Source organism: Panthera tigris, chromosome F3 (genome assembly GCF_018350195.1).
Source record: "Panthera tigris isolate Pti1 chromosome F3, P.tigris_Pti1_mat1.1, whole genome shotgun sequence".
Taxonomy (NCBI): domain Eukaryota; kingdom Metazoa; phylum Chordata; class Mammalia; order Carnivora; family Felidae; genus Panthera; species Panthera tigris.
The window spans coordinates 67,206,909-67,234,596 of NC_056678.1; the positions used below are offsets into that span (position 1 = coordinate 67,206,909).

General features: G+C 56.8%; 1 protein-coding gene across 1 annotated transcript; it reads right to left on the reverse strand.

The window, feature by feature from the left end:
- Positions 1 to 331: 331 nt before the first annotated feature.
- On the reverse strand, positions 332 to 24,309 carry PRCC (proline rich mitotic checkpoint control factor). The gene is made up of 7 exons (XM_042976040.1): positions 23,056 to 24,309; positions 12,321 to 12,368; positions 9,568 to 10,134; positions 7,349 to 7,444; positions 4,873 to 5,016; positions 2,844 to 2,909; positions 332 to 799 (listed from the first exon to the last, which is right to left on the reverse strand). Exons 1-7 carry the CDS (start codon positions 23,521 to 23,523, stop codon positions 713 to 715), a joined length of 1,476 nt encoding a protein of 491 aa, XP_042831974.1. The 5' UTR covers positions 23,524 to 24,309; the 3' UTR covers positions 332 to 712.
- Between the last annotated feature and the right edge of the window lie 3,379 nt (positions 24,310 to 27,688).

Consider the following 27,688-nt stretch of genomic DNA (forward strand, 5'->3'; position numbering starts at 1 on the left):
CGAAACTGATGTGAAGCGACTCTTTCACGTCACAGAAAGGACCTCCTCGACCTCCTCTGGTCTCCAGACACGCCGGAGATCAGCGATACTTTCCAGATCTGGGACCACAGGCCCCCGCCCCATACGAAGTCGCAGGCACGCCTCCAGGGTCTTCGATGGCCACGAGCCCAGTGTAGACGGTGGGCCCAGGGGAGAAAGGCAAGGCAATCATGTGGCAGGTTGTGAGGGTCGGGGCGGGGGGTGCGTTACACTAGGTACAGTCAGACCGAGGAACAGGAGGAGAAAGATCCAGAATGGAAAAAGGAGAGCACACGAAAAAGCAGGAGAGGGGTTAGGGCGAGCAGTGTCCGTCAGACTGAATGTTTTATTTCAACAGACATCCCTGGTTTAAAATTAAAAAAAGAAAAAAAAAAAAAAACAAGATGGAGGGAGGGGTTCACCATTTCGTCACACCCACGAGGGAGCAAAACTCCCATCCAAGGACTCGGAGCCCCGTCTGAAGCTTCACCGCTCGAGTCTTTGCTCCAAGACAGAGAGGAGCTGAGTTCTCTAACTTCTGTTAAGAAAAATCTATCAAACGTGTTCATCCTCGCGGAGGCGAGGGCTGGGTCCCCAGGGAAGGAGGCCCTGGACTTGGAGGCAGCGGGGGTCCCGGAGGTGAGGCCGTGGCGCCGGGCTGCAGGAGGTCCCAGGGGCAGTCGGGTCCGGAGCCCTAGAACCCGTACTTGGCTTGGGTCTGCCGGCGGCTCAGCTTGTTCTCGGACCAGGCGTTTTTCAGCTCCAGCTCCCGCTCCTTGGCCTACGGCGAGAGACACGGGCGGGGGCGTCAGCCTGGGGTGACAGACTTCTCCCCTGGCCTCTGTGAGCTTCCCGCACCAGCCCCTTTCCCCCCTGGAACACGTACGGGAAGTAGCAAATCCCCTGCCAGACTGTTTTCTCTGACTCAGGTCGAAGGGGAGACCCCGAGAAAGCAAAAAGCTAACGGGGTTTAAGCAGAGACTCAAGGATCCCTGGCCCCGGGCGCCCGGCTGGCTCAGTCGGCGGACAGTGCAACTCGACCTCGGGGTCCTAAGTGTGAGCTCCACGTGCGGTGTGGACATGACTTAAAAAATCTTTACACGGGCCCCTGGGTGGCTCAGTTGCTTAAGCGTCCGACTCCTGATTTCGGCTCAGGTCATGATCTCACGCTTCATGAGTTAGAGCCCCTCGTCAGGCTCTGGGCTGACAGTGTGGAGCCTACCTGGGATTCTCCCTTTCCCTGCCTCTCTCCCTCCCTCTCTCGCCGCCCCTCCCCTGCTCGTGCATGCTCTCTGTCTCTCAAACAAATAAACATTCAAAAAGTAATAATAAATACATAAAATCTTTACAAAAACAGAACAGAAGCATCCTGGTCCTACACCTGCTGGAATTAAAACCGAATCTCTCCAGTGGAAACCGGACAGAGGTGAGCTGGAACTTGCATCTGAAAGGAGGACATCAGATGCCTCGGATGCCCGACCAGCCAAGCGGGAGAGGACAGCGGCAAAGATGTGGACAGGGCCACACGGGACACCAACAAGCGACAGCTGTGTCTCGAGATGGGAGTGTCGCTGCTGTGCTGCACACAGTGGATGTGGAACCCTAGAAATTCACACCCCTTTCAAGCACAAACTGAAGCTGTGAAATACAGACTGGAAGGCACCAGAGTTGTGACTTTCCTCTGCTGACCTCAACGCCACACTTGGGGACCCTACGGGCACCACCTGAGAAGGGGGGCTCGCCAACCCCACCCCGCCAGAGTTAGCTGGTATCTGCCCACCTCCCCTTGGTTAAGGGGCGGAGGTGAAGAGTTAGGGTTTAGGGACACCTGGGTGCCTCAGCAGGTGAGCACTGGACTCTTGATCTTGGCTCAGGTCACGATCTCACCCTTCATGAGTTCAAGCCCCGCCCCTTCGGACTCTGCGCTGACGCTGCAGACCCTGCTTGGGATTCTCTCTGCCCCTCCCCCACTCGCGCTCTCTCTCAAAATAAATAAACATTTAAAAAAAAAAAAAAGGGTTTGGGCTTAAAAGAAAACCCTACCCTCGAATCCTTTCCCTACAAATAACAAGTCAGGATAAGGACACAGGGGAGTCCCCGAAAAGGAAGGTGAACCATTGACAAGAACAGCAAAAGCAGATTTCCCCCTGAAATCACCAGGCAGCAATGTGTCCCCAGGGAAAGGGCCAGAACAGCACGTTCCCATCTGGGTCTCAGACGGCGTTCGGCGCAGGAGGTCTCCGAAAGATGTCTGCTTAATGATTAAATAAGTGAGAGTTGCTGGGTCCTATCAGGTAAGTGACATTCTAATTCCAGAAGACATGTTTGGATTATCTGCGATTTTTAATCACTTGTGTTGTTTCCTGCCACAGAAGCGGGGACTACAAAACCAACATCCTTATCAGGTGGATGTTCTGTTAAAAGCTGGCGAACCCATTTTTTCTTTAGATTCTTAAATCCCTAGATAGATAAACTCGCCATTTATTTCTGATACACTTGCCATGTAATAGAACCGTAGGAGAAACCACTTTGCTGCCCTCCGCGTGCATGTTTGGGTATCTGAATCTCCACCTAGTTTACTCGCAAGCCCCTGGCACTTGAGGCTGACGGGAAGTGGGAAGTGACAGGCGCCAGGCGCGAGGCGGGGTGGGGTGGTAGGTGATCCTGAAGGACACGTCCCCCCCTAGTGGCCACATGGAGAACGGACCCTGGGAAGCTGGTGCCTGGCACCTGGGCTTCCAGCCCACGGGGCGGTGAACGGGCCTCAGGCCCGCAGTCAAGGGGTCTCAGCCGGCTGTCCCTGGGGTCTCCGGGGACCCTCTCACCTGATGGATCAGGTACGTGATCTGGTGCTTCCGCCGCTGCTGGCCCGTTGGCTGCTCCCCTTTCTTCTGCAAGGGAAGAAAACACACTCGTTAAGCCACAGGAAGAAAAGGAGAAGTACCACACGTGCCCAGATGGTGCAAGGCTGGGGCTTAGAAACCAAGTACTTGGCCTAAAACCTGGGGGAGAAAAGTCGGCTTGGAGCTGTTTTTATGTCTATGCGCTCACAAAACGGTTTTTATTAAAACCATTATGCCAAAAACCCAGGCTAAGAAGATCTGCCTGAAATAGCCTGCTAATATCTCGCTGGACTGGAGATGCTTTGAGGTCAGGATTGCGTCTTCTGTTTCTTTAGTAACCCTACCCCACCCCACCCCACCCCCAGCAACAAGCACAGGGCTCTGCCCACAGTGGGCACTTGAAGCTGGCTGTATTACATGTGGTGATTCTACAACAGTTCGTGTTCCAGGGCCTGGGTGACCTCCCTCCCTCTCGTAATCCTGCCCGTCTCCGCCTCAGCCCTCCCTGTCTCTGTCCCTTTCTCCCCGGCAGGCCAGCCACCCAGCCTGCTCCTACCTACAGCTTCCCCAGCTCTCCCATCCCCAGCCTCTAGCTGAAAGCCCGCCCCCGCCCCCCCTCCCCGGCGTGTGCCTCCCCAGAGACCCTGGAATCGGAATTTTCACCACCACCCACCTCTCCCCAGCCTTCCAGCCTCCACCCGTAACTACACCCAAGCCCTAACCAAGCTCTGAAGCAAAAGCTTTACTGTCCAAGTCTATACTGGTCTGGGCTTTTTCATCCTACGGTTTTCCTGCCCCACCAGTGCCGCCTCAGACCAGAAGCATCCTATCAGCCCCACCCAGCCCCCAACACTCCTCTCTGGAGGGTCCTCGGCAACCCCCCATCACTCATCAACTCTCTCCCGGCTGTGCCGTAAAGCCCTCGAGGACACGGACCGTAGCTTTCTCTTCTTTTTAAACAGTCGAGCTGTAACACCATGAGGCGGTGCAAAGAAAGTAAGGACCCAAGCAGCAGCAAACCCCCAATTCCTGGCTGCTGTGGGACACCGTTTAACGTCACCATCAAAGCCGACAAGCACGACGCACTCGCTGGCCACGGTGGACGCCACCCACGGCGGCTGGCACACGGAACAGTGATGCTTCCTGACCCGGTTAGGAGAGCACGCTCCCCCCAGTGGTTTTTCCAGGAAACACGGACGGCTCTGTGCTGATCTAACCACAGCCCTCTGCTCTGTCCTGTACGACCGCCAGCATTCGGTGAAAACAAACGGCCAGGGCTCCGATGGCCATCTGTGGCCACAGAACAGAGCGGAGAGAGTGGGAGGGAGAAGGCGAGAAGATGCCCGACCTTGGCCTTGCCGGTGCTGGGCTTGAATCCAGGGCTTCCCCACATTCCGCCCCCCGTGGCAGGCTCATAAATGTCCACGTTTGCTGTGCTCAGCTACTAGGTGGAGAGGGGTCCCTCACGCTGACTGAAGAAAACTAGCACGGGAAGGCAGGCGTGTGGTGTGGGAAGCGTGGGGAATAAACACCCGAAAAGCCCCCAGCTGGCGACAACAGGTAACAGCAAAAAAGGAGAGGGGAGGGGGTGCATACTCAGAACCGAAGCCCCCAGGACTCTGCTGTTCTGTCCACACCTCAAAGATGTGCTGAGCCAGGCCCCAGCCTGGCAGGGTGGAGGTGGGAAGTGACGGAGGGAGAGGGCAGGGCAGCTGCGGGTCCTGTCCCGCCGGGGAGACGGCCACAACGCATCAAAGCTCTTCCCGAGTCGCCCGCTCTCAGTGACAAGACTCCACCCCCCAGACAGAAAGCAAAGTGCCGCAAAGTTCTGGAAGGCGGAGGCTGCATCCATGAGGCTCGGCGCAGGCTCCAGTCCCGCGGGTGGCAGGCATCTGTGAAAGGTGCTGGGGGGGAACCATCGGGTGTGGGGTCGGGACAGGAGCAGGCCCAGATTCTGCTCTGGGCACCCCCCACCCCCAAGTTAGCCATGCAACAGACCCTTCCCGCTTACTTTGCTGAATGACTTCATGGTTTTCTCTTCTGTCAACGACTTGGTCATCCACTGCTGAGCCCCACTGAGCTGGTCGTCACCTTTGATCTCCACAAAGTTGACTTCCTCCCTCCCTCGGTTCCTCTTGCCCTGTAGCCGCTTAAACTGGAAAAGGAGACAGAGAGCAGCAGTGGGGGATCTGGGTGAGAGATCGGGGACTCACTAGAAACCCAGAATTTATGGAATCATCTTACGACCATCCCCCCGCCCCCCGCGATACCCACGGGGGCTGTCACACTGTGCAATGATGCTTCCCGACCCACTTAGGAGAACACAATTAAGTGTCCTTAACCCCCCCCTGTGCGATACCCCCTTTCACCCCCCACCTACCAAACTCGTCCGATGCCCAATGAAAGGCTGCTGCTCAGACGTTCTCCTGCCCTCAGGGAAAAGGAGGCCAAGGCGGTACCCCCAAACATGAGCGAGTACAGGGGCGGGGGATCACTGCTGGGAACATGTGCTCAAACTATGCGGAAGTTCAATGTACCGAAAAGGACCGCATACAATTTTCAGATTAAGAATTCAGAGTAGGGGCGCCTGGGTGGCTCGGTCGGTCAAGCGTCCGACTTCAGCTCAGGTCATGATCTCACAAGTTCGTGAGTTTGAGCCCCACGCCGGGCTCTGTGCTGACGGCTCGGAGCCTAGAGCCTGCTTTGGATTCTGTGTCTCCCTCTCCCTCTGCTGTCCCTCCCCTGCTTGCGCTCACCTTTCTCTCTCTCTCTCTCTCTCTCTCTCTCTCTCTCGCTCTCACTCTCAAAAATAAATAAACAAAAAAAAAAAAAGAATTCAGGGTAAAAAAAAAAAAATCTAGGATTCTTCCTCTAAAAATTGGTTTTTACACGTGTGTTCCTTCTCATTGGTTTGGCATCACAAAGTCAGCAGACTCCACACCAGAGTGGACCTCAGAAGCGGAGCTGGGAGAGAGGGAGCCTGGCAAGATTTCTAGGAGACTGCCGCTCTCTCTTGCCCTCCTCACCAAAAGGGCAGGTCACACCAACGTCACCCGGACTCGTGTGGGTGAGGGGACTCTAACTGAAACACTCAGAGACCTGAGTGCAGGCCAGGCCCAGCTCTCAGCGTCACTGGTGAGGTCTCCTCCGAGGGACTCTACCTGCAGGAAGGGAACTCTCGCCCCTGGATGAGCTCTCTGCTGCCTCCCAGGCTGAGGACAAAAAGGGCCCAACTATGGACCGTGTCAAGGATACACCTGCAGGGGACACAGTGACAGTAGGAAGAAGCATGCGGAGGGGTGGACACCTTTCTGTGAAGAGGCGAGAGGCGGTTATTTTTCCAAAGAGCCTGAATGCGAAAAGAGCACACCCCTACTTCCCCAGCCCCCTCCTGACAGGCTGAGACCTCCCTACGGAGAGAACAAGATTTCCCGTCCGGAACACAGCCTGACGGGACCCGGGGTTTTCTCTCTCCTTGTGCTGAGGCGAGGGAGCCCAGCGGCAGGGGATCCAGGCGTGTGAACACAGGAGTCAGTTACTGTGGCTGCTGTCCTCTCCCCAAATCCATCGTCCCCTTCATCTTTAACGTGAAGGAGCCCAACATTCTGGCATATTACCACCCAACTGGATAAAAGACTATCCCACCCCTGGGCTCCCCCTGAAGCCACATGTGGTCACGTGACCAGACTCTAGTCAACGAGACAGAAATGGAAGCGCTGGTAGGAACTCTGGGGAGATTCTGGGGAGGTCTCCCCAAAGGAGAAGAAGATACTCTTCCTCGGTCTCTCCACCTGCCGCAGAACAGCGGCCGCAATGCAGGCGAGACAGCGGCAGCCTCGGCCACCACCACCGACCAGAGGCACAGAGGCCACGACGTAGGGACAGCAGAGGAATCATCACAAGGCGCCCGGATCCCCAACAACCATGCAGGGCTGCCTCCGGCCTTCTTTGAGGAAGAAAAAAGTGAACTTCTCTGATGTAAGCCACTGCACTTTGGAGTTTCTGCCACAGCGAATCCTAACTGAATATAGTTAAAAAAAAAAACAAAACCAAACAAAAAAACCCACACCTAGTGCAGAGCCCAATGCAGGGCCTGAACTCTCGACCCTGAGATCAAGACCTGAGCAAAATTCCACCACAGGGGTGCCTGGGTGGCTCAGTCAGTTGGGAGTCTGGCTTTGGTTCACGTCATGATCTCGCGGTCTGTTGAGTTCGAGCTCGGGTCAGGCTCTGTGCGGACACCTCAGAGCCCGGAACCTGCTTCGGATTCTGTGTCTCCCTCTCTCTCTGCCCCTCCCCCGCTCACACTCTGTCTCTTCCTGTCTCTCAAAAATTAATAAACGTTAAAGACCTGAGCTGAGACCAAGAGTCAGATGATCAAACAACTGAGCTATCCAGACCCCCTTCCCCAAAAGGTTTCTTTACTTTTGGATTTGAAACCTGGCGTCCATGGGTCAAAGATGGTCACCCGTGCTTTATTCACTTACTGCTTCGTCATCGATGAAGGAGGCGTCTGGGGCAATTTCTTGGGGGGGGACCAGGGCCGGGTCCTGTGCAGGATAGTAGCCACCACTGTAATAATCCTGCAATCAAGAAAGGGAAAAAACACACCAACTGAGGGACACAGCGGACAGGGGACAAGGTCTGGAGCAGAGCAAACCCCCACCAAGTGGCAGCCGAGGCACCCGCACCACAGGCCCCTCGAGCGGCCCAGGTAAAGGCGTGCGTCCCGAGGACCCATCCGTAACTCAGAACGCTCTCTGCAGCTTCTCCGATCGGCACCGTCCAGGTGGCTATAGCTCAGGGAAGGGGGACAAGAAACAGGCATTCTCTCCTGCTTCGGTTGCTCCCCTCTCCCTCGGTTGCTCCCCAGGGTGAATCCCAACCCTCACGCCACAGTGCCCTCAGCGCCACACCTCTTGCCCACGAGATGGAGACACGCTCGGCTGTGAGCAGGGGAGAGGTGTGAGGGCACACCGTTCCCGCTCCTTGTCTTCATTTTGGGCCTGTGGACCCAAGGACGCTGCCTGCAACGGGGAGGGAGGGTGCAGATCTCTGATATGAAATAAATCCCCACACACCTGAAACTAACATAACATCCATCGCGTCAACTATAGTTCTTTTCTTCTTTTCTTTTTTTTTTAGGGAGTGCGGGAGAGGCAAAGGGAGAGGGAGAAAGGGTCTTAAGCAGGCTGCACACGCAGCACAGAGCCCGACGAAGGGCTCCATCTCACACCCGTGAGATGATGCCCTGAGCAGAAATCAAGAGACACTCAACCGGCCTCTGAGCCATCCAGGCGCCCCTCAACTATACTTCAATAAAAACCTAAGATACAATAAATGGCTTTCAGACCGGTACGGAATTTACAAAGCCGGGAACAAGCCAAGGTGTGTGTTCCCGGGCACTCGGCTCAGGAATCTGATGACCGCCCTGGAGCTGAGCTGTCGGATGCTGCTGCGGTCCCGGAGGAAGAGGGGTGCAGGCAGGACGAGCCCCCCCAGGAGGCCAGCCAGGTGGCCCTCGGGCTGAGAAGCGGCTTCCTCCCGGCCCATGCTTTCTCCCAATTCTTCCACTTTTGCCAAACTCCAAAAAATGCCCCTTTAAGAACATTCATTTTATAGTGAACTAAATGGAAAGTAAGGTTTAACACTGACCGAATAAAACATGTAAGAATCCAGAGTGATCAGAGCACGCTTTTCTACAAAAGCATTCACAGTAAGATACGTGTGACTGCAGGGTCCCGAGTGCACGTTACATGTTTTCACGTGCACGGACTCCCTCGGTGCAGTTTATAAATAAATACAGAATGCCTGGTTGTTGTTCCTTTAAATGGCTTTGGTTGTTGTTGTGTTTTGTTTTGTTTGGCTAAACAGGTCAGAACACTGGCGAGTCCCTGAGCCCCTGGAGCCCTCTCCACCCAGGACTGTGACGCCGGGAAAGTCTTTCCTAAACCCACTCACCTGGCCTCCCATATCCTCTGACGCCACTCACAACAAAGCTAAGCAGCTCTTCCAAATGGCAATGGGATAAAAAGTTATCCCAACTCTTTCCTGGGCATTTGCTCTGGCCCGGGCACCGTGCCACGCCGATGGGCTTGTCTCAGCATCGCTACGAGGCCACTGCTGTTACCCACCCCTCGTACAGCTGAGGAATCTGCCCAGACTCACACGGCTTGGGATTCCAAGCCCAACCCCCCCCCCCCCTCAGACCCCACTGTCTGTCACAGCACAAATTACGGTCCCCTGGCTCCCTGGGACAGGGGCTCCCATCCTTTCACCTTCCTGTGGCTCCTGCCTTCCCAGATCCCCTTCTGTGTTCAACTCTCCAGATCCCCTTCCCCCTCAGCCCCTCCTCTCCTTCCTTCCTGCTCTCAGTGCACCCCTCCAGTTCACTCAGCCTCACCATCCACACCAGGGGGTCTTGGATCTCCCGCCTTCTCCCTACACCTCTCGCCAGCTCCTACGGGGCTGGTTTCCAGAACAAACGTTATCAGTTATGTACTTCTCCCTGTCAGACTTCGAGACGGGCCCTTTTTCAGAACAAAGGTGGTATGCTTTGAGGCCGGAGATATACAGGAAAATCAAGGCGCCGGAAGACATTAATTCAGCCAAAGCGAAACCACAGAGGCCGTAGGACCGGCTCAGAGCTCTCCGTGACCTCCACGCTCCAACGGGCCCTGGCCCGCCCTCCGGACCACCTACCCACCTGATAATAAGCACCAGCGGCATTGGCATCGCCATATGTGGAAAACTGGTTGTAGCCGTAGTCATCCCCGGGCTTAGGCATCCAAGGGGCCCCACTTGAGCCCGCTGCCATCTTGAATTCGAGGGGGGCATTGGCTGCGTCATCCTGGAAGGCCGGCTCAGGTTCCGTGCCCGGAGGCAGCTCTTCAGGGACAGCAGGGAGGGGGTAAGGGTATGGCTCAACTCCAGGCGGCTCAGCCTTGTCAGGGAGGGAGAAAAAGTTCTCGGGGGCTACTTCCTCATCACTGTCGTCCTCCTCCTGCGTGATCTGCTTCGTCACCTGTAGGGCAGCACTCTTGGCGGCAGCCTTGATGGCAGAGGGTGACGGAGTGGTGGTTGTGGTGCCCACGACAGAGGCGAGGGAAGAGGGCTTGGTCTTAGAAGCCTGTCTGGAGGGCTTAGCGTCAGAGGAGCCATCCGCGGGCTTCCGGGAGGAGGCGTGGGGCAGGGGCAGCCTGCCAGTCTCTTTCACAGGCAGGTTTTTAGGCTGGGGAAGCAAGGCAGACAGGCCAGCGCCCTCGCCGGATCCCTGGTGAGCACAGGTTCGGGGAAGGAGGGAAAAAACGTGCCAAGTGAGATCTGGTGATACACGTTATCAACACCAAGAACAAGAGGCACAGATAGGCGCTCCGGCCTAAAATCTCATCGGCCCCTGCTTCCTTCTCAACTCTGCCCGCTGCCTCGCTGGGGGATCCCATCTGCCTCCTACCTCAGGCCCCTCTGCTGGCTGCTTCTCCCAAGAAAGACATCACCCCTGTTCTCCTCGGCTCCACACCAACCCAGCTCCGCTGCCCTGTGCCCCAGAGCCTTCCCTGAGTCTGTGGCTTTTGGTGACTACGATGCTTTTAATCCCACATCATCCCTTCTTCCCAGAAAGCCCAGGGCCCTCTCTCCAGCTGATCGCTCTACCTCTCCCCAGGGCTTGAAGGTTCTTCTTAACATAGGAACTCCCTGCTTCCCTGGGATTGCGACTCAAAGTCAAGAACAAGGCTCTGTCCAAAAGACCTTCACTCCTGTTGCCCAAAGTCCTCTCCTCTGCCCAAGGAAAGCCCTATACGTGTGGCATATTCAGCTTATGCCAGAGTCGAGCATTTAACTTCTCAATCTGTAAGCTAAATGACTCAGCCCATCCCAAGTTCCTACTGCACGGAAAAATCTCTCCGATTCTGCTTTCTGTATGCCACGGGGCTAGCCTGGCCTAACTGGAGGGCCGAGGGAGGTGTCAGTCTAGAAAAGGAGAATGGAACAAGGCCACCATGCCCCTGTCCTGGAGGACCAGTATACTTCAGCCCCTGGGCCAAGCAACGCCCAGAGCAAGTGAAGAAAGGCTGGTGAGTCAGGCAGGCAGAACAGTTCATCTGGCCAGTGGGCTCCTCCCCCTGCTGTGTGTCCACAGCTCTGGAACATTCCAGCCAGGCGGACCGCAGAGACTCACGCACGTAGGGAGCGGGCCCAGGTGCCATGTGGTTCACATGCTCGGGCTACCTTGAAGCGTCTGACTTCTCAGATGGAATGTGGGGTCACAGCCACACCCCTGTGCAGCACTGGGTCCCCACCCCGCCCGACAGCTGAGCCAGTGTCCCGCCAGCCCCTCCGCCAGCTGGGAGGCTGCTCTGTGCTCCGGAGGCCCTCTGAGCCAGTGCCCCTGTGACTCAGGCTGCCCTTACCCACCCCCTCCAGGAAGCCACCCTGGTAACGGAGAACCGGCCCCCAGCAGCCTCAGCTCCCAGTTTTGGCCGCGACTCCTCTTCTGTCACCCCCCTCCACACAGGGCCAGGACGTCACTCTCCCCTCCACATGACTGCGCCCGGAGAGCTCCCAGCAGTGGAGGTGACATCTTAGCAGAGTCAGGGGAAGGGGCAGCTCTGGCGTCACACACCTGAGTCACGACATACTCTGACAAAGGCAGGACCGCTTTGGCTTTGTTTTTCCTGAGACATCCGACCCACAAGATCAGAGAGCACGTGAGTCCCTGAGCGGCGAGTGGAGCGGGAAGAAACTCCCGGGGGCCGGAATAAAGGCACCGGGACAGGGGAAAACAGGGCAAACGGCCGAGAGATCAGCTCCCGGCATCGTCTGGCTGAGGACTTCCGGTCTCAGGTCTGGAGCAGGAGCCAAGCGCAGCAGGGAAGGGCTGGGACTCCACGGTCAGACCCAGAGTCTGACCCCCGCCCTGCCCCACCTATCGCCGCCCGCGGGCAAGCTCCTTCGGCCGCGGTTTCCACCAGTGGAATACGGGGGTGATGACAACGCCACGACTGCGGCGCTACCTTGAGAGCGAAATCGACTAAAGGCTGGTAAAGCACCGAGAGCTGTGCCTGGCACGGCTGAAGTATTTACTTTCCAGGTTAAAGATGAGGCGGGAGGATAACTGCACAACACACACGTTCCTAACATCGTTCTGCCCGCTCCGTTCACCCTTCCTAAACCATCCTTTCAGCGGAAACGTATGCACCCACTGGTTTCCGCCTCCCTGCCACTGGCTGCCCCCAGCAGGGGTGACCCCACCAGGCCAGCACCGAGCACCGGCGAGGGGAGGGCACACGGCACGAGGGCCGGCGGCTCCGAGAACAACCAAACCACACGGAGGGCGCTGGTCCTCAAATGCTTGCGTCTGCCCTACGTGTGATGTGGAAACACGTCCCGGGCGTCGTGACTCTCTTTCGGGAGGCAATGCGGGAAGAGAAATGGCTTCTGCCGGGTCACAAAGCTTACCTGAAGGACAGTTTTCTTCTTGGAGGGCTCATCTTCCTCGGAATCTGACTAAGAAAAAAAGAAACGGAATAAGGCCTTCCCGCGTGAGGGCGGTGGAGGAAACACCCGCATCCAGCGAGGTCCGGACAAGGGCGGCCCAGGGGTCTGTGCGGTTGCAGGGGAAGCGCCCGAGAGCTCCCTCCCTGCTCTCGAACCGCCTCAGAGCGAAGGGGTGTGTGGTGACTTCCCCGGGCGCTCGTTCTGCCCCGGGTCCTGCGGCCCAGGCTCCTTGGCATCAATTTCTATTCCTTTAAAGTAAAAGCATTTCCTCCCATTTAGACCTGGTGGAAAGAAAAGGCTACACCCATTCTTCTCCTAATAAATCTGTCTGCTGGAAGACGGATGGATGTGGCCCACCATCTCCCCCAGTCTCAGCTGCCCTTCTGAAACCGCTCACGCAGACAACATAACCACACGGCCGGGCAACTCCGGCGGGAGTTAAGTGGGGTGTTAACTACTCTCTGTGCAGCATTAAAGGTCAAAGCCATTGGAGAAATCCATTCCCTCTGCAAGTATGATCTACCGTCTGCCAGACAGAGTTGCCCGCGTCCAAGAGGAAGGTGAGCAAATGGGGACGGTGAGCGCTGGGGGCAACACAGGAGGCCATTTGTGTCACCCTCTGACTCACCGGGGCTGTCCCTAACACAAGCTCTCACACTGGAAGCTACCTGACCTTGTAGCTCAGTACCAGATCCTGAACATCGCCAACGATCAAAAAGGTGCAAGCCTATGATTTTTAAAAGTTATTCCCCTAGGGGGCGCCTGCGGGCTCAGGCGATGGAGAGACCGACCTCCGCTCGGGTCAGGATCTGGCGGTTCAGGAGGTGAAGCGCCCAGGGGGGCCCTGGGCTGACAGCTGGGAGCCCGGAGCCTGCTTCGGATTCTGAGACTCCCTCTCTCTCTGCTCCTCCCCACTCGCACTCGGTCTCTCTCTTTCTCTCCAAAGTGAATAAAAGCATTAAGAATAATTACAAATAAATACACAGGTAGGCAAGTAAGTAAGTAAATCCCGGGACGCCTGGGTGGCTCAGTCAGTTGAGTGATTCTTGATTTAGGGTCAGGTCACGATCCCAGGGTCATGGGATGCGCGACAGGTGTGGAGCCTCCTTGAGAGTCTCTCCCCGCCCCCCCCCCACTTGCACACACTCTCTCCCTCTCTGTAAAATAAAAAATAATAACGCTAAAGCATTTTTAAAAATTAAGAATAAATAACAAGTGAATTCTCAAGCCAAGAACCTTAAAAGCTGCCATTTGTTCCCAGGGCCTGCTTCGGGCGTCTGCGCATAAAGGGGGTCGGGCAGGTCTCAGACGCGTCCATGTGCAAGACGCTGCAAGAACTCAAACGCTCTGCTGGAATCTCTCGGCCCACAAGTCCCTCCCCCGGCTCATAGGGACAAGGACCTCACAGCGACTGAGAATCTACTCTATGCAATCCACAGGGCACGTATCGACGGATGTCCCGACGGCCGCCCCAGGCTGGGTGACGGGAAGACGATGCTCATCCGCTCTGCCCACGGGCACGGGACAGGGCCTGGAGCAGGTAGAGTCCTGTCCCCCGTTCCCCAGACCAGTCCCCCCGGTGTGCCTCAAAGATTTTGTGTGTGTGCTGTGCCACGGAAGAAGTCCCCGTCCTCAAGGAACTCACAATCCAGTAAGAGTGACAAGCGTCACGTAACAAGGCAGGAAAACACAAAGGGCGTCAAGTGTGGTTCAAACACCCCCTCAACGAATCTGCTGGTCCTACGTTTGTCTCTCCTCCATGTGGGGCCTCACCGTACTGCCCAGTCCCTGCACCTGTACCAGTATGTTACAAAACCCGTAAGGGGAGTCTGTCTGGGGGTGAGGGGGACAGGGGAAGAGGTGGCAGAGGGCAGGACAGTCATCTTAGGTGGCAGTCAACTCACGACGCTTCACTCGTCCTTCCAGTAACACTTCCCGGCAGGCCCTGTCATCTCAGTTTCGAGGGGGAGGGAAGGCAGGCCCGGAGAGGTCAAGTACCAGCTGGGTCACGGCGGAACCAAGGGCCGGAACCATTCAGCTCGCGCGTCCCCGCAGAGACACCGTGCCGAGTTGTCCCCTGCTGGCCCGGGCCCGAGATCCGCCCTGACCAGGCCCCTCAAGACCCCACACGACGCAGACGGGCGCACACGGCACCAAATCAGAACTACAAGTGTGAGTCTCGGCTGTGCCATTTATTTGCGGCCCCCAAGCCCGTGGAAAATAGCACACGCACATATCACAACGACGCGCTAAAGACCGCACGAGCCGTCTAGCCATGGAAACGTACATAAACGAAAGTTCTTGGCAGAGTTTGAGGACTCTCATTCTCTCCGGCCTGCCAAGACATCAAACTCAACCAAAAAAAAAAAAAAAAAAAGCAAATAAACAAAGCATTAAGCCCCAAACACCTAAACATCTTGACCCGTTCTCTCTGTTCCAAACTCCCATTGCCTCAGAGACCCCTGACCATCCCCTGGCCTCGTAACCACAGAGACACGTCCCCTCCCTGGCAGGGCACGTGGGGAACCACCTCACTACCGGGCACAGACAGTTTTCGTGACGTCTGGAGGCCCAGTTAAACTTTAACATCTTAGGCAATTAGGTTCAAGTGCAACAATGTGCGAATGAACAGGTTTTGTCCAAGTCTCAGATGATCACGTTTATAAAACTGTACAAACATATATTTTTAATTTTTATTTTAACGTTTATTTATTTTTGAGACAGAGAGAGACAGAGCATGAACAGGGGAGGGTCAGAGAGAGGGAGACACAGAATCTGAAACAGGCTCCATGGGGCTCTGAGCCGTCAGCACAGAGCCCGACGCGGGGCTCGAACTCACGGACCGCGAGATCATGACCTGAGCCGAAGTCGGCCGCTCAACCGACTGAGCCACCCAGGCGCCCCTATTGTTATTTTTTTTTAACATTTAGTTTTGAAAAAGAAAGACAGAAAGACAGTGTGAATGGGAGAGGGCCAGAGAGGAGGACCCAGAATCCCAAGCACGCTTTGCGCTGACGCGGGGCTCAAACTCAAAAACCGTGAGATCATCACCTGAGCCGAGGTCAAGAGTCGGATATGCTTAACCGACTGAGCCACCCAGGCGGCCCCCTAACATCTGCCACTTTAACCGCTGTGTGCACTCGGTAGCATTAAGTGCGTTCAGTGTTGTACAACCGTCACCACTATTTCTGGAACTTTCCATCATCCCAAACAGAGAGTCTGTACCTGGTAAACAATACCTCCCCTTGCCCGCTCGCTGCACTCCAGCCCCAGGGACCCTCCAGTCTCTTGTCCCTTGGGCTCTGCACACTGTGGGCGTTTCACGTGGCTGGGATCACACGGCACGTCCCCCGCTGTGGCTGGCTTGTTCCTCTTAGTGTAACGCCTTCCAAGGCCATCCACGCTGCACACGTGTCAGAGTTTCCTTCCTTTTTAAGGCTCAATGACACGTGTGGCATGGACATGCCGTGCTGCTGTCCACTTGTGGACACCTGGGCTGCGGGTGCCTTCCGGCCGTGGAGAAGAGCGTTGCCACGGACATGGGTGTGCGTGTGGGAGTCCTGCTCTCGGCTCTTTTCACCGAGGAATGAAACTGCCGGATCACAGGGGCGCCGGGCCGGCTCAGTCGGGGGAGCCATGCGACTCGATCTTGGGGTCATGAGTTCAAGCCCCATGTTGGGTGTAGAGCTTACTTAAGAAGAAACTTAAAGAATAAAATTAAAAAAAAAAAAAAAAAAGAGGGGCACCTGGGTGGCTCAGTCGGTTGAGCGTCCGACTTCAGCTCAGGTCATGATCTCGCGGTCCGTGAGTTCAAGCCCCGCGTCGGGCTCTGTGCTGACAGCTCAGAGCCTGAGGCCTGTTTCAGATTCTGTGTCTCCCTCTCTCTGACCCTCCCCCTCTCGTGCTCTGTCTCTGAATAATAAATAAATGGAAGGAAGGAAGGAAGGAAGGAAGGAAGGAAGAGAAAGAAAGAAAGAAAGAAAGGAAAAGGAAGGAAGGAAGGAAGGAAGGAAGGAAGGAAGGAAGGAAGGAAGAGAAAGAAAAGAAAGAAAAGAAAGAAAGAAAAACAAACAAACAAACTGCTAGACTGCGGAGTAATTCCAAGTGACCTTCTGAGGAACTGCCACACTTTTCCACAGGAGCAGATCAAACGAAGGCCATAGAGTCAGCTCCTAGAGAGCAGCAATCAGCCAGTGGTGACCCGGGCAGGGCTGGGCCATCAGACCCAGAGAGGGCGACGTTCCAGGCGCCACGGAACCTCGGGCTGGACCAGGGCGGGCCCTCCTGGGTCTCAGAGGCGCAAACTGCTTGCGCCTCTGAAGGAGAAAGGAATGGACGTCTCGGCCTCACAAGAGCCTGAGCCTCCAGGGCCACCACTGTCCTCTCCGCTCCAGCTGCCAAGAGGGACAAGACGCACGCACGGAGACTGCAGAGCAAAACGGAAACAGACATTTTCCATTAAGCCGGCCCGGTGGGATCTGCTCATCTACCAGAGCGGCTCTCTTATCTTCCCGGGCTCGGGCTCTGGCACACGCCGGCTCCAAAAGGCCATCTCGCGCTGCCAGGGCCAGGAGCCAGGGAGGAAAGAAGGGCCCAGGCCCCGACCCCCCCAGGCTCCAAACCCGAATCGCCACCATACTCCTCGCGGCTTCATCCCAATTAGCCTGACTCATCAGCCGGTTTCCGTCTTTGGTCTCCTGATCTTCTGCGGACAGGTGCCCTCCAGTTAGAGCAACGTTCCCTTTCGCCTGCCTCTCCCCTGCAGCACCCTCACCGCACTGCCTCTCCCCTGCCGCGTCCTCACCATGCTGCCTCTCCCCTGCCGTACCCTCACCGCGCTGCCTCTCCCCTGCAGCACCCTCACCGCGTTGCCTCCCCGCTACAGCACCCTCACCACACTGCCTCTCCCCTACAGCACCCTCACCGCGTTGCCTCCCCGCTACAGCACCCTCACCGCGCTGCCTCTCCCCTACAGCACCCTCACCACGCTGCCTCTCCCCTGCCACATCTCGCCGCACTGCTTCTCCCCTACACCACCCTCACCACGCTGCCTCTCCCCTGCAGCACCCTCACCATGCTGCCTCTCCCCTACAGCACCCTCACCACACTGCCTCTCCCCTACAGCACCCTCACCGCGTTGCCTCTCCCCTGCCACATCTCGCCGCACTGCTTCTCCCCTACACCACCCTCACCACGCTGCCTCTCCCCTGCAGCACCCTCACCATGCTGCCTCTCCCCTACAGCACCCTCACCACGCTGCCTCTCCCCTGCAGCACCCTCACCATGCTGCCTCTCCCCTACAGCACCCTCACTGCGTTGCCTCTCCCCTGCCACATCTCGCCGCACTGCTTCTCCCCTACACCACCCTCACCACGCTGCCTCTCCCCTGCAGCACCCTCACCATGCTGCCTCTCCCCTACAGCACCCTCACCGCGCTGCCTCTCCCCTACAGCACCCTCACCGCGTTGCCTCTCCCCTGCCACATCTCGCCGCACTGCTTCTCCCCTACACCACCCTCACCACGCTGCCTCTCCCCTGCAGCACCCTCACCACGCTGCCTCTCCCCTGCAGCACCCTCACCATGCTGCCTCTCCCCTACAGCACCCTCACTGCGTTGCCTCTCCCCTGCCACATCTCGCCGCACTGCTTCTCCCCTACACCACCCTCACCACGCTGCCTCTCCTCTGCCTCACCCTCACCGCGCTGCCTCTCCCCTGCCACATCCTCACCGCGCTGCCTCTCCCCTGCCTCACCCTCACCACGCTGCCTCTCCCCTGCCACATCCTCACCACGCTGCCTCTCCCCTGCCACACCCTCACTGTGCTGCCTCCCTCCTACAGCACCCTCACCGTGTTGCCTCTCCCCTGCCACATCCTCACCGCGCTGCCTCTCCCCTGCCTCACCCTCACCACGCTGCCTCTCCCCTGCCACATCCTCACCACACTGCCTCTCCCCTGCCTCACCCTCACCGCGCTGCCTCTCCCCTGCCACATCCTCACTGTGCAGTCTCTCCCCTGCCGTACCCTCACCGCGCCGCCTCTCCCCTACAGCAAGCACCCTCATCATGTTGCCTCTCCCCTACAGCACCCTCACCGCACTGCCTCCCCCCTACAGCACCCTCACCGCGTTGCCTCTCCCCTGCCACATCCTCACCGCGCTGCCTCTCCCCTGCCTCACCCTCACCACGCTGCCTCTCCCCTGCCACATCCTCACCACACTGCCTCTCCCCTGCCTCACCCTCACCGCGCTGCCTCTCCCCTGCCGTACCCTCACTGCGCTGCCTCCCCCCACAGCACCCTCACCGCGTTGCCTCTCCCCTGCCACATCCTCACCACGCTGCCTCTCCCCTGCCTCACCCTCACCACGCTGCCTCTCCCCTGCCTCACCCTCACGACGCTGCCTCTCCCCTGCCTCACCCTCACCATGCTGCCTCTCCCCTGCCACATCCTCACTGTGCGGTCTCTCCCCTGCTGTACCCTCACCGCGCTGCCTCTCCCCTACAGCAAGCACCCTCATCGTGTTGCCTCTCCCCTACAGCACCCTCACTGCGCGGCCTCTCCCCTACAGCACCCTCACCGTGTTGCCTCTCCCCACCGCATCCTCACCTGCTGCCTGTACAGCTGTGCTTGTCCATGGCTCTTCTCTCTCCCCAACAGGCACTGCTTCAGAACAAAACACCCCTGGACTCAACCCTGCCACTCCCAAACTGTGACTTGAGACAGATCACCTCTGTTCTCTAAACTCCTGTTTCCTCACCTGTAGACCAGGGATGCAACCGCCCAGGCAGTGTCAGCCACTCAGCGGGTGTCCCAGAAGGGTCTGTGCCCCTTCCCGCTCCACCTCTACCGAGGGCTGAAACTCAGCTAAACCTGCTGCCGTCAACTCTTTACTTGGTTAACAAAAATGACCAAAATTAGTGAAGTCTGCCTCTCACACCCTCCAATTTTCCACTATCTGGGTAAACGATCTGGAAGTATAAGTAATCCTAACCCAGATAAGCCTCAAACTGGCTTGCTCTAAAATGCATGTTATAGGACACAAAACTTTTTCTTTTATTTTTTTTAGATTTTTTAAATGTTTATTTATTTTTGAGAGTGAGAGAGAAAGAGACAGAGTGCAAGCAGGGGAGGGGCAGAGAGAGGGAGACACAGAATCCCAAGCAGGCTCCGGGCTCCGAACTGTCAGCACTGAGCCCGTTGTGGGGCTCGAACTCATGAACCTTGAGATCATGACCCAAGACGAAGTCAGACGCGTAGACTGAGCCACCCAGGTGCCCCAAGGACAGAAAACTCTTACAGCAGACTCACTTTGCTAATTTTGACATTTTGTATCCTAATTTTAGAAGTCTGAGTCCATGAAATCAACAATCGTCCAGCCCGATGCCGTGGGGGGGTGGGGTTAGCTCGGGTGGAGTAAGGAGAGAAGGGAAAAGGAAATGACCATCTGTTCCGTGGGTCGTTCCCAGTCCCTCATGTAAACCGAAGGCTGACTGAATGTGACCTCACGTCGCACCTGGACAGACTTGGGCGCTGCCCCGCCCCGACTGCAGCTGACTGATGAGCCGACCCACATCAGACCGACCGTATTCTCTCTCCTGGAACACCAGGACCGGGACTAAGAACGCGGCTCCATCTGGACTGATCACTAAAGAGAAATAAAACACGAGAAGGGGTAGGGGTGGGGGTGGGGCGGCCATCTTTCATCGGCAGCAAAGGTCAAGCAGCAGAGGAAACTGATCTGCAGCCAAAGAAGCATGAATCAAACACGCAAAGATCTCCGACTTCTGACTCCAGGCCCTTTCCCCGGGCACCTGGGGACAGTCATTATTCAACCTGGCTTGAGGTGGTTTCTGATCCTTGCAACCAACTAAATCCAGCTAACCCCCAATCTGCTCTGTATTCCCTAAATAAATGGCACCACTACCCTCCGGCTGCCTGAGCTAAAAGGCAGGGGTCAACCTTGAATCCTGGCCCTCATCTAGGCCGTCCCATCGACCGCCCAGACGGCCCAGACGCTCTACGTCCTCCACAGCCCTGCGGCCTGCAGCTCTCCCCAGGCCCGCGCCCGGGTGCCCAGGCCATCACCCCCTGCCACGCCGTGCCTGCCGGCCTTGCTCCCCCAGGTCTCAGCCGCTGTGCAACCAGAGAATTCTTGCTCGGCCCGTAAGGGCGCCTCACTACCCCAGGGTCACTTACGAAGGCCTTTCCGTGGTGCCCAGAGGCCACATCCCCTGGCCTCGGCACCCCCACGTCCCCGCATCCAGCGCCAGAGCTTAACTCACTCCAGGTGCCCCGGAAGCATGGTCTCTCTCGCCGCTAAGCTCCCTGCCACATCCTGCCCCTCCGCCTGACGTGCTCCTCCCCGCGGCCCCCGCTTTCTCCGGCTCCCTCTGCTCACGTATCTCATCTCTGTGCAGACATCTCCTCCCTCTGGCAGCCTCCCCAGCCTCTAGACCGGATTAGCACCCACTAGGTACGTTCCCAAGGCACCGGCTCTACCGTGGCTCTTCTCCGACTTGACCTGAAATCTATCTCCTCGTCCGCCTCCTCCAGAAGCTCCTTGTGGGCAGAGCCCATCACGTTCACTGCTGTACTCCAAGCTGCTGGCACAGAGAAGCAGGCTAGGATCGAACGAACCAACGATCGAACGAACCAACGAACGAACGAGAGTTCAGAGTTCATTGCTGCTACTTCAACTCCAAACCCTAAAGGGAAGTCACTTAAGAAAAGGTTTATTTATTTTTCCAAACGTGCCCCGTGAGCCTACTAAGTGCAAGACGCACAGCTTAGAACCGGAGGAGCACGACCCTAAAGCCAGCAGCCGCCCTCAGCTGACCATCCTGTGCTCTCGGGGACCTTTCCGCAGGAACCATGCGCTCAGAGACCGCCAGCACCAGCTCAAGCTGAAGGAAGGTAGGAAACTGAAGGGGGAGGAAGCTTTGGCTTTATTTGAATGATCCCAGTCTCGAGTCTCGTTCACCTTGGGGCATTCGGGAACTTTGGGAACTTCGAGAATCACACTGACAAAGGAGGGACGGGGCGGGGAGTCCTCAGGGGTTTCCCCCACCTCAGCCAGACCGAATGGAAGACTCTACAACCTTTAGCGGCAACTGGTTCTGATGCTGCCTCCCCAGACCTGCAGATGAACTCTCCGCTGTCACAGTGGAGGGAGGCAGGCTGCCTCAAAGTGCCTCCTCCCCCCAGACATCAGAGGTAAACTAGGCGGGGAACACGGCGAAGCGGAGAAGAGAGTGCGGAACAAATGAACCCGTTCTCTTCGGTCTTGTTCAGGGACTTCCCTGCGCTCGAGGCAAAACCAAGACCAAAGTTTCACTGGAGACAGAAGGCTGTTTGGGATCCTGGACTTGGAAACAACAGACTCGGGGCAGAGAAAGGGTGAAGTAACGCGGAAGAGAGTTTGGAACGAGACGTGAGGGGGATCCTGGAGCCTCCTTTTCGCGAACAGTCCACGTTCATTCACGTGTATTCACTCAGGGAACATCCAGGCAGCAGTCCGCACACCCCGGGCACTGTTTCGACCGCGAGGGATACGGCACGAATCAACAGGGCCTGCCTCCGGGGGGGCTTGTACGGCTGGCGGAGAAAAAGGAAGGGAAAGGGTGAGGGATAAGAGGCTGCAGGTCAGGCAGGTGGGCCAGAAAGCCCTCCTGAGAAGCCGGCTTCCAAAGGAGCCGATGGGAGAACAAAAGGCCATCTGGGCTTAGAGGACGAGGGGCCAGCAAGTGCAAGGAATGGGGGACGGCCCCCAGCCAGAGCTGGAAGCCTGCAGGGCAGGAAGAGCCAAAATGAGCTTCTCCCAGAGGGCTACCAAAGGTGAGCGCAAGACTGACCGGTTCGCTTTCCAGGAGCCAGAGAGGAAAGACCTCGGCATAACCCTAAGCCCCTGCCCGCCCACAGGCTTCATGTCTCCTTTATTCCCAAAGCACTCGCTCCAGAACAGGCCTTCTATTTTCTGTTCCAACTTGGCAGCTTCTTCTAGAAATAGAACCCAAGCATCCTACCTCCCCTAGGCTTAGCGGTACCTAAACGGGGAAACTGAGGCACCAGCCTGGAAGTGACAGACCCAGCTCTTCACCTCCACTCTGTCCTTTTCCAGGTAAGATCTTACCTGCCGGACACCTGTTACCTCCCAGAGCTCTGCAGCAGTTGAAAGGGGAAGAAGGGGAAGGACAAACCCTCCCCTTCCTCCCTAACTCCCCTCAAGAGCAGAACTCGGGATGCCTGTTCTTTTCGTCCAGACCCTAATGGTTTTAGATGCAAGGGGGAAAAGTTGCTCCCGAATGTGCAGGCAAGGGCTCAGCTCAGCAATCCTGCCTCCTGTCACTTCTTCAGGTGGCAGGTCGTAAGCCGTTCTCCGGATGAGACAAGTACCACACGGCCTGGGCTGAAGACGCAACAGGGGAGCAGAAGCAGGCGCGCGGGGGCCCGGGACCGCCAGTGCCGGGGGACGGGACGTGGCCCTTCCGCAGGCGGGTCCGGCCCCGCGAAACCCGCGCGGACAAACAGCGAAGTTGACAAACTCAGCTCAGTGAATCGCAGCGTGGCAGGAACGCAGCGGTCCGCGGCCAACGGAGGCACGCACAGGAGGCAGCCCCGGAACCTCCCAGGTCCCTGGTCCGGCGGGGCCCAAACCCGAGCCGAGGGGCAGTGCGGGGGCGCCCTCCCCGGATACTCACATCCCCCTTACGCAGCTCCGGCGCCGCGATCTTCACGGGCTCTGTCCGCTTCTTTGGCTTGGGAAGGCCCAGGGGGGGCCCGGCACCGCCCACGGAGGGCGGCAGGCCGAGGCCGGGGCCCCGGGGCGAGGGCAGCCCCAATCCCAGCCCCTCCCCAACTCCCGCCGCCTCGGCCGGGCTCACGCCTGGGGGTGGGGGGAAGCCCCCCAGGCCGAAGGGCAAGGGCGGAGGCGGCTGGAGCCGGGGGTCTCCGGCGGGAGGGGGCAGCAGCAGCGGCGGGGGGAAAGCTGGGGCCAGCATCTGGGGGGGCGGAGGCAGCAGGGCCGGGCCCTTGGGTGCGGGGAGAGAAGCGAACAGGCCCCCTAAAGCGGGCCCAGATGGAGGGGCCGCCGCCTCCTCCTCCTCCGGCTCCGGCTCAGCCTCATCCGGCTCACTCTCATCGCTGCTGGCGTAAGCAACCAGCGACATGGCGCCTCCCGCCTTTGGGGCGCCCTTGCCGGCAGACGAGGCCTACTTGAGACCGGGGATGTCCGGGGGCCTAGTGGGCCCCGCCACTGGGCGGGGCGGGGCACCGAAAAGCCCGCCTTCTCCGTACTCTGGGGCTAGGCCCGGCAGGAGCCCATGGCCACGGTAGATTTCCACCGAGCAAGGCTTCCCTCTTCACTTAAGCTCCCAGTCCCGGGCAACTACACACAGCTAATGGCCGCCGAGTCACTCCGCCTCCTCCTCGCCTCACCAATATAGAAACTACAACTCCCAGAGGACACTTTGGCCACAACTCCATTCTCCGCCACTGGAAGCCCAGCGCGGGGCACGGCGGGAGTTCGAGTCCGAGGAAGGATTAAGGGGTCGCGCAGAGAGCCAAGAGGGAAACCCGCCTCTGACGCGAGGACTCCTGGGATGAGTAGTTTCTTCGGTCCTCTGACAATTCCTCAGGGGACCACAAGCCCCATCGGTCACCGCGGTAGTCAGCAGACAGTGGGAGAGCATTTCGGTACTTGAAGTTCCCTAGGGTAGACGCGTGGGCGCTAAGACTGCTGGGAGATGTAGTGCTCTTAGGAACCGCAAGCGACGTCGGGAACGAGAGGGAGTCCGCGAGAGTGGTGAATGGGAAAAGAGCTTAAAGGAAAAGTGAACTCTAAATGAACTGATGCAGCCCCCGAGTGGCCTGAAGCCAGGAATTGGCCTAAAACACCCCAAAAAGAGGCGGGGCCCGAGAGACCTGTACAAAATTGGGAGATGAGTGAGAAAGAAGTGAGACTTAGGGCCTAATAATAAACGTCTGAGAGCTGAAATGAACGTGCCCCGCGTGGGGAGGTGACTCCCTCGCCCTGACCAAGGTGCACGCCCAGGAGTGACCCTTCGCTGTCCAGCCTGGGGTCTCCCCGCGACAGCCGGCGGAGAGACAGACGCGCAGGGCCTGGCAGCAGCACCGCGTGCCTCCCCAGTGCCCTGGGGAGACCCGAGGCATCACCCGAGCGCATCCCCGTCCGCCCGGGCGTCCCGCCTGTCCACCTGCGTGCGTCCTGGGCACCCGTCCCTCTCCGTGCCCGCCGTTTGTTGCCGTGCCTTCGTGTGTGACCTTCTTATCCACCCACGTGTGTGTGTGTGTCCTCCAAAGGCTCGCGCCCGCCTGCCTGCGATTCCACACCTGTCCACCTGTGACTCTGTTTCCTTTCCTCTTTATCCATCTTTGCCTCTTCCTGTCCGCCTGTGACTGGATGCCGTCTGTTGTCATCTCTGTGTGTGTCCTTCCCATGCCGATCCACTTCTGTGGGCGCCCCCTCCCCACTCCGGGAGAGCAGAAGATTCTACTGAGCTCAGCCCCTGAAAACTGTTGAGGTTTGGGGAGGAGGCCAAAAAGGAAGATGGAAAGGATGAGGGGGGGGCCGGGGGTGATGGCCACAAGGAAGAGCGACAGTGACAGGCCCAAGCTTGAATCTTCTATCGCACAAGCCTACATGACCCCTCCCTGCCAGCTTACTCCATGTCTGCAATCTCTCCCCGCCTTCAGAGCCAGACCAATATGCCACTTCCACCAACCCTCCTTTCATCTGTTTGCTCCCCACTCTGCATGCACAGAACATTCTTTCTACACGCCAGTTCTTACTGGGCCTAAGATCCCTGGGGGAGCTTCTTAAAAACCCAGATCTTGGAGCGCCTGGGTGGCTCAGTCCAGTTGAGCGTCCAACTTCGGTTCAGGTCATGATCTTGAGGTTGTTGAGTTCAAGCCCCGCATGGGGCTCCGTGCTGACAGCTCGGGAGCCTGGAGCCTGCTTCGGATTCTGTGTCTCCCTCTCTCTCTGCCCCTCCCCCATTCACACTCTGTCTCTCAAAAATGAATAAATGTTAAAAAAAAAATTTAAACAAGCTCTATGCCCAATGTGCGGCTCAAATCACGACCTCAAGATCGGGGGTCACATGCTCTACCAACTGAGTCAGCCAGGTGCCCCTGAAGGAATATTTACAGCAAACTTCGCAGACCTGAAGGAAAAGGGTTTTCCGATTGAAAGCTCTACCAGCTGCTCAGCATAATGGGTAACAAGGGCCCGGCACCGTTGGGGAATTTCAGAACACCGGAGACAAAGAGAAGATCCTAGGAGCTCCCTCTGGAAGACTGCGAACTTCATAACAGACGCTCTGGAAACTACCTGACAGCGGAACCAGACGGAAGGAAAAATGTTTCCAGCCTAGAATTCGACTGGGAGACCATCAATCGAGTGGGCGGGCAGAATAAAGACACTTTCAGGCCGGAGGGTTCTCAAAAGAACTTCTGTTACAAACACCTTTTCTCAGGAAGTTACTAGAGGATGTTTCCATCCCAAAACTGGGGGGTGGGGCGGATTATTCGCGAAAGAGAAACACCCATGATATAGAAAACACACAGAAGTGAGCAGGGCCCCCAGGGTGCTGGGGGACGGAAGTGCCAGGAGGGCAGCTGGGCCCCAGGTGGATGAAGGCCACCTGTCAGTCTGGTTCGGGACAGATGGCTTCAGGGACCACGACAGCAAGATTTTGAAATCGATGGTGTGTCTGATGTGTCCAAATATTTTGAGAAGAGATTGAGTGGAAAAGGAGAGAATTTGTGGCTGATTTGGTGAGTGAGAACCTAGAAATCCAAACAAAGAAAAACAAAAACAAAAACAGGTGCCCAGGGGGCTCAGGTCATGATCCCACTGTTTGTGAGTTCGAGACCCACATCAGGCTATGTGCTGACAGCTCAGAGCCTGGAGCCTGCTTCAGATTCTGTGTCTCCTTCTCTCTCTGTCCCCTCCCCAGCTCACTCTCTGTCTCTCTGTCTCTCAAAAATAAACTTAAAAAAAAATTAAAAAACAAAAACAGTTGACAACTTAGAGAAAACAATGTTATACGTAAAAGGAAAAGTAATATGGCGCAGATGTAACTGACATGTGAACCTGAGTGTTCATACAACAGACATGATCACGTGACGGTACTGGGATGATGGGAACTTGGGGGACAGGAAACGTCCATGTGGCTGAGACGGACAGAGGAGAGAGCAAGATACATTCCAGAGGGTTCTGTCAATAGATAAAGCCCACAAGAGAAAAATCAAGATACAGCCATCACAGCGTGTTGCTCAGAAATACGGAAGTGAATCGCCACACGTTAGTCAAAATGGCTTGAATGTTGAACGTTGTTGTCTCGTGCTGGACCCGGCAGCACACATCCTGAATGTTGTTGTCGCTGGAGAGGGAAGAGAGGAAAGTGGGGGCTGGGACCACTGTTTTTGATTAAAACTTAGAGACCTCTGTTTCTTTTAAACCACAGGCATCTGTGACTTTAAAACAGCGGCAACAAATCTCCGCACAGAAGTGGAGACCCCGTAACCTCCGGCTCCTGATTTGCTTTCACGGTTGGTCCACACATGACCCTCTCTGGTCTCTCTTGAAAACCGTGTATGGACGTAACCAACACCCACGTCCCTCCCAGCCGATGACTCCCACTGATCTGTGCTTCCCCGCACTCCCCTTCCGGCTCAGGGTCCCCTCCTCCCCCAACACTAGGTATCCACTCTCCCGAAAACTTTTCCACGTATACCCAGTTTTTTCTCGCATCCATATGTACAACTGAAAATACGCTGGTCGTTTTTAGCTGTGTCTAACTTTACCAAAAGGGTATCAAACTGTAATGACTTTTCCTTTCCCACGCGATGTCGTATGCCTTGGATGTATCCACATTGAACACGTCTGTCATTTTTTGTTTTGGTACTACTTTGTACGAACGTACAATTTATCTGTCCATTCTGCTAGTGAGCATCTGAATTGCGCCTCGGTGTTTGCTGTTATGAACAAGGTGCCGATGGTCTTTCTCCACGTCTCCTGGTGCGCGCGCACAATGGTTTCTCTCGTGTGCACCCCCGGGAGTGGAGATCGTAGCGTGTGTGAATGTCAGACCTCACAACTTGCCATCACACTGATTTCCAAACAACATGTAAGTGACTGTCCACCTCCTACTGGGTGAGCATACGTGGGGCTTCTTACTGTGGTCTTGGGAATTTACTGATCACTGATAATAAAGTAACATTAGTAACGACTAATGACATGAGTAACTGGTGTCCTCTCACATGTGTTGACCATATTTTTTTTTTAAGTGTATTTCTTTATTCCGACAG